General features: G+C 34.8%; 2 protein-coding genes across 2 annotated transcripts in view; both read left to right on the top strand.

Moving 5' to 3' along the window:
- Positions 1-16,943, top strand: part of LOC134822129 (coiled-coil domain-containing protein 25-like) — a 59,132-nt gene that overhangs the window by 39,303 nt on the left and 2,886 nt on the right. The window lies entirely within an intron of this gene.
- Positions 12,203-16,389, top strand: LOC134822078 (uncharacterized). The gene is made up of 8 exons (XM_063832935.1): positions 12,203-12,247; positions 12,422-12,480; positions 12,855-12,929; positions 13,761-13,926; positions 14,121-14,204; positions 14,432-14,527; positions 15,666-15,758; positions 15,965-16,389. The coding sequence occupies exons 2-8, from the start codon at positions 12,433-12,435 to the stop codon at positions 16,120-16,122; spliced, it is 720 nt and encodes a 239-aa protein (XP_063689005.1). The 5' UTR covers positions 12,203-12,247; positions 12,422-12,432; the 3' UTR covers positions 16,123-16,389.

The following is a 16,943-nucleotide window of genomic DNA, read 5'->3' as shown; positions in this document are numbered from 1 at the left end:
TTTTAACTACACATTAGTACTACACTTTACTATACATACATTTTCATGTTTTTGTAAACTTGTCCCCCAAATCCCAGGGGGGGGCAGCTGCCCCCCCCGGTGATGTAGCCCATGCTTTAGCTTGCTCAAAGCGTTATTATGTCTAGATTATGAAAATGTCGAAATTCTACACACTGTCACTACATTGTTGCGAAATTAATTCAATATTATTGTTCAACCGTTAAATTGTATTTTGTATCTATCTTTATTTATTGTAATGTAGATAATAATCACAGCTTCTCAGAAGTCAGAGCTCGTTCAGCTAGTAAATTGTCTCCAATTTAAGGTTAAGTGTATTGTGTATTTTTAAGTGATGACTTTAGTTGTATAACCTTAAAACCAATACTGTCATACTAAGCCTTAATTGTTTTTGCATCATAATGTGAAAATAAATCAAAGTGAAGTTAAACTTGAGGCGTCGATTCAGTGGCGTAGCATTTCCACTCCTTTTCTGTCGACTGATTCAGACTGCTAGAGGTGGTGAAGTAAAGAACTTCAGCTCTCTCTGGCTTTTAAAATCCAGTTAATAATTCCTAAAAGTTGCCCTGTTATCATATTCCCAGGCTCAGGCCATGATAAGGAGTGTTATACAGTAGTCCATGTTATTAATCAAGGTGTTCGTTACTTTCAGGCTTCGTTCACTTTCCCACGTGTAATTCGAGATGGTGTTGCTAGATAATTATATTATAGCCCAGTTCGTTGGGTACTTTATAAATTTGTTTTCACTGCCAGATTGCTGACATATATTTTATGGTGTCTGCTTTCTTCTTGTGTGTTTACTAGCTTCTTTATGTTTTGCTAGTTTCTTTATAATAATAGTAATAGTAATAGTAGTTAGTACCATGTTTACAGTATGCACTAAAGGGGTATCCTAGGAAGTTTCCTGAACTTTCAACAGGTACCCCTCCTCATTTAACCCTCAATTAAGTTTCATATTATTTATGTTTTGCTTCTTTATGTTTATCTTGATTTACTTACCCCTTACTTTCTAGAACTGACTGTAGGTTTTATTTTTCCCATGAGAAGTTTAAGGTTACAGTTTCGTACAGTACAACAATGAAAGCAGCTGGTCACTGCAGTCTTTAGTTTAGTAGTATACATCTTAGCAGATATATATTCTTGAGCTTGGTATATTCATACGAATCATCTATTTCTCGACTCACGGCAAACTTTCCTCGACAAATTTAGATACACCACTTTTCACTTCCTGAAAATCCCACGATTTTGCACCATCTGAGAGAAATTCAACATGAAATTAAAATTCCTCACAGAACAGTGCAGCTGTTAAACTTCACGAGAGACAACCTGATATGTGAGTTGCTAGGCAACTAGTGGGCGGGAAGTAGAACTACCACTTCGCTTATAGAAGAGATAGTGCCACTACCCTAGAAACTTCCCTTGCCATATTGTAATCCGTGTACATATTATGTTATGTATCAGACATAGTGTTACGTTTAGTGGTGTCTCGGTTCAATGCGGATTTTTATTCTAATTTTAAATTTCTCCTTTGTTCTGATCTTAGGAGAGTTATTGTTGTTTACACTTCTCAAATCAGAAATATATTTCGAATCTATATATATATAGCCGATCGATCTGATGATGTCCTTTTAGAGATTCTAGAATCGTCTAGAATTTAGCGAGATTCTAGAATCGTCTAGAATTTAGTGGTTTTGATTATCCTTTTAATTGACATAATATCCCGAGCCTGATCGTTTAGGCATTTCTGTGGTGTTAGGTTACGATGTTGCATCACCAAGTCTTCGTTAAGTTTGAAGTTCTCTTATAATACCTTCACTTTGTCACGTTGAAGCCCTTACTTTTAAGGTTTAACTTGTTTTCGATTTTGCATTTGTCTGGTTAATCTAATTTAATCCTAAAGTTGAGGTCACCGTGTACTGCCCCTGTATGGTGTTGTTACTTTTTTCCGGTTTCTGACGCTCGTGTCATATACAGCGTGTCATATATATCATTGTCTGACGTTCACTTTCAGCTGTATTATTAGCTGTATTACCGTTAGTTTATTTATAAACTATTAGTATGATATTGTCCCCTTCACTGTTCACTTATAAACTCCCAACATCGCTTGATACGTTAATCGACCATCGCATCGGGTTCACTGTAATTGGAATAGTGGTTTGGACTCCTGTATCCTGTACTTATAGTTATTATACCCCCCAACTCTTTTAAGTTTCAGAAGTGTGGTGCTCAGCTGCATTTAACTGTTACATCACCTGACAGTAGTATTACACAGCTCTTTCCTCCACAGTCCACACCTCATTAGTGATAAGTCATTACTATTGTGTCGTTACTATTGTGTCATTAGTAGTAGTAAGTTATTAGTAGTAAGTTTTTAATATTATAAGTCATTAGTAATGTGAAACTTTTGATTTCTTTTGATGATAACTTGTGTTACTTTTCGTCTTTAGCTGTTTTCTTTGACATTATTGCGACTTAATGTATGCTACTACTACAACTACTACTACTAATGTATATAATTATACGAATATTATGTACTGTGCATGAGTAGTCATAATTTTAAACAAAGCTGTGTAACAGAACAAATTACACCCAATTTTTGAACTGTTATGAATGTGCTAGCCCAGCAGATTTTTACTTTATTTTGACTTGTCTTTATTTGGCGCTACATCAGCTATTCAACCAGAGTTATTTACTATCAGTTATTACTGCTACCCGGGCGTTGCCATTGAGAATCTTAGTTAATGATACTAGTATACTACCTATGTTGTCATGGTAGCTGTTGAAAGCGCGCTGCAGAACAGAGTGGTACTTATTGTGAACCTACACTTCCTCGGAAATGAGTTGGTTCGGGAACTGAACTCGTTGCCATGTAAACGTACATGTTCGATAGTGTCCTGTTTGACAGGTGCTAATTTTGGGGATATCGTTGGTTCAGTTTTTATCCTTGCCTTGCCCTTGTTGAACTACAGTTCGGTGTTGTTTTGTAAGTTGTAACTCTTTGTTTCTGACCTTGTTCGATTTTACCTTTGTTTTCAATACCAAGCTTTTCGAATGTCATTATAATTCCGTCCAATGGTGATTCTATTTTGGCTTTTTGTCGTTTCAATCCGCACCTGATATACAAATATTGTGAGCAGTGAGTAAAACAGGACACCAGGGTTTATATATAACCAGATAACAGTAACACCTCAAAATATATATTACAATGTGAACCAAAGATGCAACTTGGCTAATTTGGTAAATTTGATTTGCCATGTAAGCAGTGCCGCACCAACACACAGTGGGCACACTGTTCCAACAGTACCGGGTAACCGGGTCGGTCACGTATTTTTAACGTTATTGTTTAGGTATTTGGACGCTGTTTAGGTATTTGGAGCTGTTTTACAATGGATCCGGACCGCGGTCGGTGACTCGGTAGGCAATAATTCTACCAGTTTGGGTTGCCAAATTCCGCGGGATAGGCGCATATCGTATCTATTATTTGTTTCAAGGACACCTACAAGTACGCTTTACGTTTTTAAAAGGCTTGGCGGTGACATTATCAGTTTTGAGACTTGTCTTGTTATGTTAATTCTTAACTTGTTGGGCACCGAATACCTCGCATAACTCTTGTAATTCTTGGTTTTAGGTATTTGGACCAATGACCATAATTCAGAACACTATGAGCAGACTTTTTTGGTAAAACATGCGATTATTGCACCATGCAAAGGTAGCCAACAATACTTTTGTTCTGCTAATAGAACGGCTACTTTTAGATAAAAAGAATATCGTTTTGTCCCTCTCTCTGTTTTCACTTCCCGAACCCCGTCGCTCTCGTTTCGTTTTGACTTTAGGAACCCCTCAGCTATCAGGTTATACCACACTAGTAATTTATAAACAACTTATACCACGTGTACAACTTAATACTAGAAATTGGCTGGTTGGTCTGAAGAAGCTTGGGCAGCACGTTGATGAGGGCCCATAAAGTCCGATCAAAGTAATTTGATTGCGAGCAAATATCTGCAGAAGTTTCGTAGTGAAGATGTAGATTGTAGAGTAGTGTGGAGAGTGGAGACTGATTCGGTGATTGTTTGTTGTATGTGATCGTAAGGTATTACACAATCACTGAGGGGGACTGGGGAGGGAGGAGTTTCTAAATGGTAACGCTAGTGTAATTCGTACACAATTCTTACACAATAGTGTTAAACTGATTACGGAAGGGAGAGGGGGTTTAGGTTAAAAATTGGCCAAAAAGTAATTGCGTTTAATGTGAACGACCCCGATACAACCAATGCACTATCAGACCTTTTTCTGGTCAATAAATTGGTCTTATCTTGCTTGTTCTATCAGACGATTTAAACATTGCCGCCCGTCGAAGGTACGCTGGGAATTGAATTGTTAGGGAAGCAACGTGAAGCTCTGACCAGAATTGAAAGTTTAACTTTCATCGTGATTATCACGTAAAAACCGGCCACCCACTCCAAAAGAGCACTTATCGCCTGTTAAAGCAGGTATTTCCAGTTCCTATTAGATCACGTCGTGTTATCGGTACGTGGTGAAAGGTTATATCAGTATTATTGGTCATATCAGCCATTCCTATTTTAAAATTGAGTTGTAGGTAACATTTTAACAGCACCGTGTCTCACTCTGAGTCGTAACATCGTGTTATGTAACCATATTAGAGCTTTTCTATACCAATTAAAACGAGGTCTTTATGTTATGGAGCCAGTGTTTGGACTTGTTTTACCCGTTTCAAATGTTTCCATATAATATTGATAGTAATCAGTTTGTCGTGTTTGGCTGAGTTGATAGTTATTCTTATCAGGGGAAGGGTCAAGGGGGATTGGGTGTTGGGGAGTGTTCCCGCCATTATCGTTTGTTATCTTCGTTTGCACGCTTACACTAATACTGATACTAAAGATATTTGTAGATAACAATTTTATCGTTCTAAATACATATAATTTATTACATTTGAATTATACAACCAAACAACCTCCCAATTGATTGATTACTAATTTATTACACCCCTCTAGATCTCTAGTCATGCCAGAAGTAAGAAGAATCCCCCATGTTTATAGTAGTGATGAGGAAACCACCGTCCACAGGACTCACAAACGCGCGGACAGGTCAGTGATTAACTAATTGGATAATTATGGACACGTTTTTTTTAAGTGTGGTGAAAATGACTTTGAGTGCCATGACACTTTTGACAATGAAAGTAAAATGACTAGTAACTAGAAAGTGTTGCACAGAAATGCCTTCAATCTTAAGGGGAGATACACCAAAACCGTTTTTGCTCCGAACATCGATTTTATTTTATATTATTTTTAAATAGACAAAAAGAATAAGATTGTACACCTTCAAAAATTTAAAAAAATATTCCCTCATCGAGAAAAAAAATATTTTTCTTTTTCGAAAATTTTTAAAATTTGGAGAAGTCTGTCACTGTAATACCGATAGTTCGGCCATTTAAAAAGTTTTTTGGCTGATTTTTTTACTGAACATTACTAACACTCCGTACTAGAAGCCATTGAAAGGATTACATAATTGAACAATAAATGACCAAGTTACAGACCGAACAAGGTGAAAAAATAAAAATTGGGATTTTTGCCTATCACCAAAGTTGTACATTTCACCACCCGCCCAGGTCATCAGATATCGCTTCAAAAATTCTTGTGAGTGTAGTTGATGATCATGGCAAGCTTTTTGGAACCGGATTTCTCTCAATTTTGAGTTTTAAGCTATGCAATGTGGCCTCAAACGACTTAGTAAAATTCATCGTAAAAAAGGGCAAAAAAGGCAGATTTAAGGCTTAAAATGCCTATAACTCAAAAAGTATCAGTTTTTTTGAAATAATTTTTACAGGATCGTAATCAGCTTGGTAAGACGAATCTTTTAGTACCAAATAGGTGCTTTTAGAAGACAAATTGTCTTAAATAATTTTCTAGCTCGAACACAAGGGTCCCTACACTCACTACTACACTCACAAGAATTTTTGAAGCGATATCTGATGACCTGGGCGGGTGGTGAAATGTACAACTTTGGTGGTAGGCAAAAATCCCAATTTTTATTTTTTCACCTTGTTCGGTCTGTAACTTGGTCATTTATTGTTCAATTATATAATCCTTTCAATGGCTTCTAGTACGGAGTGTTAGTAATGTTCAGTAAAAAAATCAGTCAAAAAAACTTTTTAAATGGCCGAACTATCGGTATTACAGTGACAGACTTCTCCAAATTTTAAAAATTTTCGAAAAAGAAAAATATTTTTTTTCTCGATGAGGGAATATTTTTTTAAATTTTTGAAGGTGTACGATCTTATTCTTTTTGTCTATTTAAAAATAATATAAAATAAAATCGATGTTCAGAGCAAAAACGGTTTTGGTGTATCTCCCCTTAACTGCCCCTGTAAGGAAAATCCATTAGTTAGTTAATATGTCATAATATAGTACCAAGGTAGTGCCAGTTTTCAGCATTTTGGACTATAATGTTTAAAACGCCCGTAAAAAACTGAATTTTGCGACTTTTCTGTTCAAAATTCAGATTATGTCTCAGAATTATTCAAAGAATATTTGGATTGGGGTAGGAATACTTGAACTGTGCTCAAAATAAGCAAAAAGTCATTTGTTTGGTCAAATTTCTAGTTTGGTTGAAGGGGTTGTACAAGGCCCATACTTTCGATCAGCTTGTGAATGAACTGTAACAACTTTCAAGAAACGTTGGTCTGTAATAATATAACCTAGGAAAAACCTATTGTGTGCCTGTATTCAGTAAAAATTCACTCACAAAATTACAATTGAGTTTTTTTACATTGCAGTAGCTAGAAAGCAAAAAATTAGAACGTTTTTCAATCATACTGTCGAGATTAAGTCTGCTCAACAGCATTCTGTCCGAAAATCAACTTAAGAGTGTGTCAGTTTTCAGTAAAAAGTCATTTTTAGGTCAAATTCATCACGATTAAAAATTAGAAAGAAATGACTCTTTGCTGAATATTGGCACTATACAATTGATGTCTGACAGCATAAGCAGGTTCATTAAGATGATTCTTTACAAAATCTAACGATATTGTGTGTTCTAATTCAGCAAAAAGTCATTTTATAAATAATATTTTTAGCTTAAAATCTTCATAGAAATGACTTTTTGCTGATTATTGGCACGATAAAGTAGATTTCTGACAACAATATCATGTTCATCATGGAAATTTGGGACATACTATTGATGTTTGAAGTTCATTGTGCCAGTTTTAAGTTAGTTATAGCAGGTTATCACAACACTGCTTACAAAGCACAAATTTTATGTGATTTACCATTGGTATATGCCTAGAAAAATAAGTCATTTTAAGCTGAATAATGGCACACAGTGCAACAAAATTGTGCCACATTAAACAAAAAAGGCACAACGCTCCCTCAAACAATATTCTGAACTAAAAGGAGTGCCATTTAGCAGTAAGAATGACTATTTCTGTCAAATAAGTCACTTTTTACTGATTTTCAGGACACATTTGTTGTTTAAATTTTCAGGATATAACTAAACTAAGATTCGTATCTGCAACATAAACAATTTGGTGGTTTGAGATGATTGATAATGCTGATATTGACTTCCAATAGTTGGTAATTCCCACGCTGGCTGCAGCAGTCACTACAGCTGATTAGTGGTACTCTAATATTATTAACTGTTTTTGACCCCTTTATGAACACATTACTTTTCGAAATAGATGCTTAAACTAACACTTGTACACCCATGGATCAAGAAATGGACAATTTTTGTCTTTTTACATCATTTATCTATATGACTGATATGCTGAATTTGGGCACTCGGGACATAATTGAGTGTAAGCAGTACAGAGTTCAAGCCGTCTTTTAACTGATTAATGGCACCTTCAATCTAAAAGTCAATAAGGTGACTGAAAAAGAGAACTGAAATTTCGATACTTATTTCATCAATTAAAAAAAGATAAATTTCAAGCTGATACATGTGTGACTTTTTGCTGATGGCTCGCACATAGACATGTAAGAATAAGTTTAAAGACACAACCAAACATTATCTTATCCAGAAAATAGCACAGTCACGCCTTGATCTTTTTAATATTTTGACAAGAACCATCAATAGAGTAGTCGTATTCAGATATAAAAATGACTTTTTGCTGGATTCTGTCACTTACTGGAATTGCTAATAATGACTAAAATGCTGAAAACAGTTACTCGCTCCAATCTACTAGTGTTATGTGAACAATATTTGAGCAAAATATGGCAAAATCGATGGAATTAGTCAATTAGGGGTTAAAATGGTTTGCTGATTTTTGGCACTCAGTTTAATTGCTCATAAGTCATATTCTGCTTGAGCCTGGCACTTCGTTTTTTCAAATCACAACTGCTGAATATTTTCACTTCATCCTATGTACAAATGTATGTTTGCACTTTAAAAAGCATTGCGACTTTTTCCTCATTTTGTGCACTCTACTTTGAAAAAGGTGAAATCAGCAACTCACCACACTTAAAAAAAACGTGTCCTTAATCGATAATTATATAATGGGTCCAGTGCCCACAATATTCATTCACATGACTTTGTGACCCTGATTTTTCTACCATTATCATCATATCCGTCACATAATTGTTACTTACTTTAAGTTGATTTTCGTCTAATATTTTGATATTTCAGCACCTCTGAATGGTTACCAGATATTATCTTGGAGCAGCCTCTAGACATACTCTGCATGAGCAGGGTAGGCAGATTTAACTTTTCCTTTCCAATTTGATTAGCCTATTTTACGTTTTCTGTTTCGTACTTTTTCGGATTAAATTACTTTTTGTTTTCTTAAAGTTATTTAAACTTTTCTAAAACCGCTAATTTTCAGGTTGAAATGAGTATTGGTTTTCTTTGCCTATTTATTGCTTTGGGAGCGTATCTCACTCTGGACCAAGTTATTGAAGCAATCAACATCGGCAGCTGAAGTTTTTAACTTACGAACTTATGATAGAAGTTAAAGCGATGGTCAGCTCATAAACGCCACATAAACAGAATAGGTATATGTATACAACCACCAAATGGTGGCGTTGTGAGCAGATGTGAACAGGGAAAATTGCAGAGGAAATTTCAACAACAATGAATTACTTTTTGATTTATTGCGGTGAATAATAGCTTGTTGATGATATTTTGATTTATTTGGTTGCTTTATTTGGGGATTGTGGACGGAGTTCAACAAAATTATCTGTTGCAATGATCATCTATTTGCTGTTCATTTTTTGAACTTGATTATCCGTACCAATTTTTTCACATAAATTATTTCTCTGTGCCGTTGTTTGGTTAATTTAAGAATTTTCTTTTCTTGTAACGTTTCCTGGCTAAAAGAAACTTATTTCATTCATTTCTAAAATCATTCATCGCTCATAAGCATAAGACAATCATTTCTAAATTTATTTGATTTTGTAAAGTGAAAGTACAATTTTTTTCGCATGTTGTAATGTGTCAAATTTTTGTGAACGAGGTAATTGAAGTGATTTTACATGTATTTAAAATTATTTGTTTTGTACTATCTGATTCTGAAGCCAATTCGCATGACTAATTGTTGAAGTTGATTGTTTTTCATAATATTTTCCATTATTTTTTTCACGGCAATATTTTCCACCAGTTTCTTTGTCAACACTGATGAATCATGACAAGGTTTTTATTTGGTGCTAAACATCAAAGCATCTAACATGTTAAGTCAAACGAAGATTTACGGTGCTGAACTGGAGCAGGTTTGCAGTCTGGTTGCGCGGCTCCAAACAATTAACAGGTAAAACCTGGAGCCGCGCGACCAAACCGAATCTGCACTAAAGTTCAACATTTATAGTGTTGATCTCTTTTATCGTCGTGTAATGATAAAGGGGATTAATCTTTGGGAAGATACTGTTGATAATATCTACTGCTATCTTGTGTTCTGTTCAATAAATTTGTTTGATCAAAAAATTCGTTTGTATTGTTTCTGTAGAAGTATAACAGTTTTGACAATCATTGTATTTATAAATTGAAGTGAGAAATTGGAAATATGATGTTATGATCCTTAATATTTATAAGTACAAATGACAAAGTATAGAGACAAATTTAATGTCTCTTAAAAAATACGAATACTTTAACTCAAGTACTTCATACTTTCAAGAGCCTGTTTCGATTTAGAGTTCTAAGTTTAGGGTGACTCATTTGTAGAAATAACGGCTGTTATTCATATCAGTGTGCAGTGTTGTCGTTGATTGACGTCTGGACGATGCCAACCCTTCGAGATATGCTCCAATGTGCAGTGGTTTCACATAACCATGAGTCTAGTCTTCACGTTCTACGTTACTGGGCCGCGCTCAGCCTGTCATTCCGCCAAATCTTTATCTATATGTTAATGAACATAATAGCCTGGGGTCCTCAGGTAAGTTCTACGTGACGCGCTTGTTTCACGGACGCTACTGTGTTCTGCAAGTGCAAGGGCTTTGGTTATATAGACTCTACTAACTACTTAGTTAAACTTTACTTTAAGAGCAATGCAGTGGTTAAGGAAATATTGGCCGGTATGATAGTTCTCAGTTCCGACGATAATGCCGAACGACAAGCTCACTGCTTCTACATTCTAGTTCTACTAATTCGCTCGCCAAAAATTTCACGTGACTTTGGTTTTTAAGGTTTTGCAGCCGCGTACAAAACGGTTTTAAATAAACCCTAATCCCAGCCCTAACAGTAACACCTCACAAAGCTTGGCGTGGCCATTGGCCTTGAGGGAAGATACTCGTCTAAATTTAAATTTCTTCGAAGTATAAGCGCGCTCCGGCCTCTGATTTCTTCTTGAAATATTATAACCCGAGGCAAGTGCTCCGGTGACCGGTGTCCGGGTTAGAACCTAATTCAATATCTGAATATATAATTATATACCAAAATGAAGTGCGCGCAAAAAATTTAAATTTTTACATTTTACCATTTTCTGGATTTTTACGGCTCGGGAAATTCTGGAAGAATAGCTAAATTTTAATGCTATCATGTGTGGCTGTGTTATTAAATTATCTCCATGAAAAATTTGCCGATATAATGACAACAAAATTAACTTGCTTAATAATATAATATAAAAATTAAAGGACATGGTTTTAAGTTTTTGGGCCCAAAAATCGATTTTACCTAAAGAAACTCGGTTTTATCATTTTAAAAACCATTTTTAATTTAAAGTCCCTAACGTATCGCAAGCAAAAAATTCCCGTGAGAGATTTAATTATACTATTATATTATATGCGCAGTTTATATCTCCGCCAAATTAAAAGCACATTCCCCAAATTAGTAACTTCTTTCAAACTTCATAAATCGAGATAAATTATTTTGGAATGTATTCAGAGTTAATATATGCACTTATACATTTTACAAATCACTTGGAATACTTTTGAATTAGAGAATGACAAGCTCAAGAACGCTACTGACGTATTTTTACATTTATATTGTTTTCCCGAGATTCCAATTTAACTTTAAGTTTAAATTGTTGATTTACGAAACTAAACGTTTTTCAAAACCATTGCCGTGCTAAAAAACGTGTGTAAGTAATTTATCATAATCAAATGTATAACAATTAATAATGATTAAACACATGCGTTAATCCAAAAGTCAAAAAGCAGTTGTCGAATACATCTAAAATTTTAGATGAGCCGCGCACATGGCATATTTTCACCAGTTCTCAAAATCGAGCGCTATATTACAATTTTCCATATTTTCACCAAGACTCTATTTAAGTTTCACAGGAGGTGACGTTTGAAATTTGAAACTATTTGTTTGTGACTTAAGTGCTACAAACTTGCCGAATTGAGCTTTTCACGATATCTTTAGTCATCTTTAGCGACACCGATCATGATCTATAATCTATGATATAAAAACTGCTGGCTTTAGGGTTGAGATTTGACCCGAAATTCTCTTCTTTCTCTCAATTTTCAATACAACGATTCATTTGTTACAGATTGGAAAATTACGTTGTCAATATTTTGGTAACTTTCGTATACAGTTAAATTGCAGTGAACTCATTTTATTGCTATTAAGTCATGACAGCTTTGGTATTTTGTCCTTTGTGATCACAATGAAAGTCTAATAAATGGTCAATTTAAAAATGAATTTATATTAATCTGGTTGATTCACTTCTATTTGTTCCTGCTACCTTCTTCTAATATTTCTCCTTTTCTTTTTTCTTGTCCTTATATAAGTCAAACAAATCTACATATTAGCAATACAGTCAATCAATACCTGAAATAGATATTATAAAGTAAGTTATCAGGCTCTGTCCATACATAGGTAATTCATATCTGTATTCTGACTGTATCTATTTAAAAGCCACTGATTTTTGAGTGACTGTGTGTCTTCCATGTACTTTTACCAGAGGTGGCACAAGAGCTTTTACTTGGGTATGCATTTTCTAACATGACTTAACTTTCCTCAGGTAAAAATAACATGGATTTGTTTGCTATGAGTTATGAGGAACCTGTGAAAACGAATGTGGTAAAACTTCAGTGTTTCATGAATAATTGTTTGTATTCCCATCAATTTATTTCGATTCTTGTGCCCTACAATCAATAATTTACAGTGAGTAGATGCTTTGTTCTATATTTTATTTAATGTTTTAAATTTACAAATTATGATCATTTTCTCGGTGTTTTCATGTGAAAAGTGTACCAACATATTATGTCATATATATGGCAGCAGTCATTTAGGAAATGGTAGTTCATAGTTTAAGTTAATTCATCAACAAACAAACTATAAATGTGGATACAGTTTTGGGGAATGGGAAGAGGTACACTAAATTTGGGTACAGTAATTTAGGGTTCTAACTTGTTCTCTATCTCACTTTTAAAGTAATAAACCAATCCTTTCAGCGAGCACATCAATGTGGGACTACTATTTTACTGGTCATAAACTTCCTCCTAATTCTTGGCTCTATTATTGTCTTGGTAAGTGTTAAATTAGAGACTATTTGTTGTTAGATTTATAAAATCAGCCCAATCAGTATGCTTTGCTTCACCATCGTCCTTATATAACATATATTTCCTCAATGCCACTATATCTACACGACTACTGCAGATAAGTACTTGCCACTAATATTACCACTAATTTTACAACCAGAGTTACCACTACAGCCACTGTTACCACCACTCCCACTGTTACCACCACTCCCACTGTTGCCACTACAACCACGGTTACCACTACAAACACTGTTACCACTACAAACACTGTTACCACTACAACCACTGTTACCACTACAAACACTGTTACCACTACAACCACTGTTACCACTATAACCACTGTTACCACTACAACCATTGTTACCACTACAAACACTGTTACCACTACAACCACTGTTACCACTACAACCACTGTTACCACTACAACCACTGTTACCACTATAACCACTGTTACCACTACAACCATTGTTACCACTACAAACACTGTTACCACTACAACCATTGTTACCACTACAACCATTGTTACCACTACAAACACTGTTACCACTACAACCACTGTTACCACTATAAACACTGTTACCACTATAACCACTGTTACCACTACAACCATTGTTACCACTACAAACACTGTTACCACTACAACCACTGTTACCACTACAACCACTGTTACCACTACAACCACTATTAACACTACAACCACTGTTACCACTACAACCACTGTTACCACTACAACCACTCATGCACTATTACCACTACAACCACTGTTACCACTACAACCATTGTTACCACTACAACCACATCTATAAAACTTTCCTGCAGATATCCCCGCACTGGTGTGAAGGGTCCTACACAGATGACACTGGCAGACAGCACTGCTTGTTCTACGGTCCGTATGAGCAGTGTTTTACGGCAACTTGTATCGCGAAATTTGCCATAGCAGATACCAAGAAGTCTATTGATCTTTTCGACAGTGGCTGTATCAAAAGTAAGTAAAGTAGACTTTGTTTATTTTATTTCAGCTTTCCCACATTTTACGTAATTATTGATCACTGAAATGCAGCTATAACATATAATGAACTGCGAAAAGTTAAAAAGTTAAAAAGTTAAAAAGTTAAAATTTTGTTTACAATTTGGCGGGATATCAGTTAAATCAGTGAATTCACCATTTCTGATTTTCAGTTAATATTCATGATATCGAGACAGCTGAGCCCAAGGACGGACACATCATCCATTGTACAGAAATATTTGTAGGAATTAACATTGGTGAGTTGCTGCAAGCTCATTGTTACATCTTCTGTACCTTATAAAACAGATAAACTTATTTGAGAAAATCTTAGAAAAAGAGGGACTGATCATTAGACTCGGTCCATTATATCGGCATAAACATATAATAATAATAATAAATGGTGTTTAAAACACTACAATTATACTCAGTATCATCTCTGTCAAGTAACCAAGAAAGGTTTTGTAATCAGTTCACTCCCTCTCAGGTTTATTGCTGTTATCTGGTATCTGTTATCTGATTGATATAAACAAAGATCTTGTTATCTTTAAACTGATCACCGGAATTTTCACTTCAGTCGGAGGTACGTGAAAAATGTTATAACCTTATTAGTTATTAATGACGGCTTAGTTATGTTATTTAGTTATGTTATATATCGTAGACACCTCAGGTCCATTTTAAACATCAAATGGCCTAAAGGTATGATAAGCAACAAAGCATTGTATGAACGGTGCAAAGTTGAAAAGTTATCCAATCGTATAATTGAACACCAGCGGTGGAAGATGTTTGGACACATTCTCAGGAGTATGGAGAACACCCCAGCCCAAACGGCTCTCTCTTTTGCAATTGAATCAGATAATTTATTCATTGGTAGATTGGGGAGACCTAGAATGAACTTGTTATCGGTTTTAAGAAGTGATTTAAGTAGTAGAAATTTGCAAATGGACAACTTGCATGAATTGAACGAAATTAGAGATATAGCTGCATGCAACAGATGTTGGGAAAATCTTTTTCAAGGGTACAGTTTAAGGTATTTTTAAGAATCATTTTTGTCGGTAAGATCCTGTTTTATAATAATAATAATATAATACAAAGAACATATTTTCTAGCAGCCCTCCAACTGAGAGATAATCTGCCGACTGTAATAATGTTAGAACTTCGCATGTTACTTTCTAAAACAAGATGTTTTGTTTTTTATCTGTCATTGTGTCGAATTACAGGTATTATATTGCCAAATAACTCTTGAACATTCTTCAGGCCGTAAGCCATTAAATGTATTAGAGTGCATTTTGTTGTGCCTTCTGCAGGGTTCGAAATGAAAATGCTATTATTAGCGAAAATAATTATCATCGGTTGTCCGTTCATGTCGACCTAATTTGTTTTGGGACTGATACTAAAGAGTAAATTAATAAAATTTCTGGGTAATTTACTTAAAATCAATTTATTGAACTTTTTCTGACAAAAGTGCTTTAAGATCACTCATAAAGTCAGATAAGAGGTTTCAAGCACTTTTGGCACATATAAAATGACAAATTGTAGCATTTTAAGCGGTTTCAAAAAGGGGTTTCTGAGAACCAGCGGTTGGTTTTAATGGTTTCTGATAGTTTTCAGGGATAGTTCTTTACCCATAAAATAAATTTAGGTTTAAAAATTCAGAATCTCAAAAATGGTCTTTAAGCAAATTTGTCAGAAAACAGCAGAAATGTAACTCTCTTTTACAGGTTGTCTGATGCTAATCTCACTGCCTCTCTTTGTGCTGACAACAGATATGGTTTACACCAAGATACCAACCGATGCTGATACTTCCGCTATAGGTTATAATAACATAATTTAAATATTAATAAAACGTTTAAAATTATTAAAAATAATAAAAGTGTTCCACCTCACATATGAGTAAAGTGCAGTGAAGTTCTTTAGAGCGCAGCCAATTTTCTCCAACACATATTCACTGTCACTAGTCTATGACACAACTAATTGCTCCATAACTGGTATAATTATCCTAATTAACTAATTATTACAGTGATGAAGACAGAGATGGGCGTGTCAGTATCTATTGGAGTAGGAGTTGGTTTAATGACTCTAGCAGTTGGCATCTACAATATTGTCCGGGGAAGGAGGATATTCAGGAAGAAAACTGCTCAACAGAAGTTGGGATTTGCGTTTGGATCTGGTCTGTAACGTAGTGGAGGGTGGTGAAAATAAGTTGACAACGAAATGGGAATTGTTTGAAGATTTAGTATTCGGGACCTTTTATGGATGGTATTTGCGATAAAGTTGGACCCATTATTTTCATTTCTTCGGTTAAAGGTATTTGAGTATTACAATAGGTTTAGATTACTTCGTTACTGAGTGTTTTTTAATCACTGATATAATACCAGAGAAAACTTAAAGTGAGATAAGATTAAAGTCCGGTAACTTATAATAAAGCATGTTATTCCGGACAAATTTAGGTTTTTTTGAGTATTAAATGTCTTACTTTTTATATTGTTTGTAACCATATTTAAGATTTTTGTAACTTTGTCATTTTTTGAATCATGTTTTTATGTCGTATGAGATGAACTGTTGTTACATGTGAATGTGATATATACATATGTATATTGTATGTCCAAAATTGTTATCGAGTATAGTTTTAAGTACCTTACTCGGGATTATTATGACCGGGATAAAGTGGTGGGTTTAGGGTAATTTCGCCATATTTTTCCCGAACCACATTTTCACCGGTCGTTAATAAACCCGCCTACTCAGCTTTTAGGGTTCCCAAGGGGTATGGGTGCTCATATTTTAATCGTTGTCTTATATTCACTAAAGAAGACTATTGGGACACTTGTTGTAGGTTTTTCGACTTCATTTGGCTAAAATTGCAAAAAATTCACCTTTTTGCCCAATTCTTGTCATATATCCTTATTGTCAAATTCGATTTAAATAGGCCAATTTTTAATTTCTTAGGTATTGACTATCTCTACATAATGAAATAGGACTCAAAGTAAAAGTAACAGTTA

The sequence above is a fragment of the Bolinopsis microptera genome, chromosome 10, assembly GCF_026151205.1.
Source record: "Bolinopsis microptera isolate Bmic1 chromosome 10, MBARI_Bmic_1.0, whole genome shotgun sequence".
Classification (NCBI taxonomy): domain Eukaryota; kingdom Metazoa; phylum Ctenophora; class Tentaculata; order Lobata; family Bolinopsidae; genus Bolinopsis; species Bolinopsis microptera.
The sequence above is the reverse complement of the archived record's forward strand: the minus strand, read 5'-3'. Positions and strand labels throughout refer to the sequence as shown.

Coding starts and splice junctions, on each gene's coding strand:
- LOC134822078 (XM_063832935.1), top strand. CDS start 12,433: ATGGATTTGTTTGCTATGAGTTATGAGGAACCTGTGAAAACGAATGTG. Junction 12,930..13,760: donor TTGGCTCTATTATTGTCTTG/GTAAGTGTTAAA, acceptor ACTTTCCTGCAG/ATATCCCCGCACTGGTGTGA. Junction 13,927..14,120: donor CGACAGTGGCTGTATCAAAA/GTAAGTAAAGTA, acceptor TCTGATTTTCAG/TTAATATTCATGATATCGAG.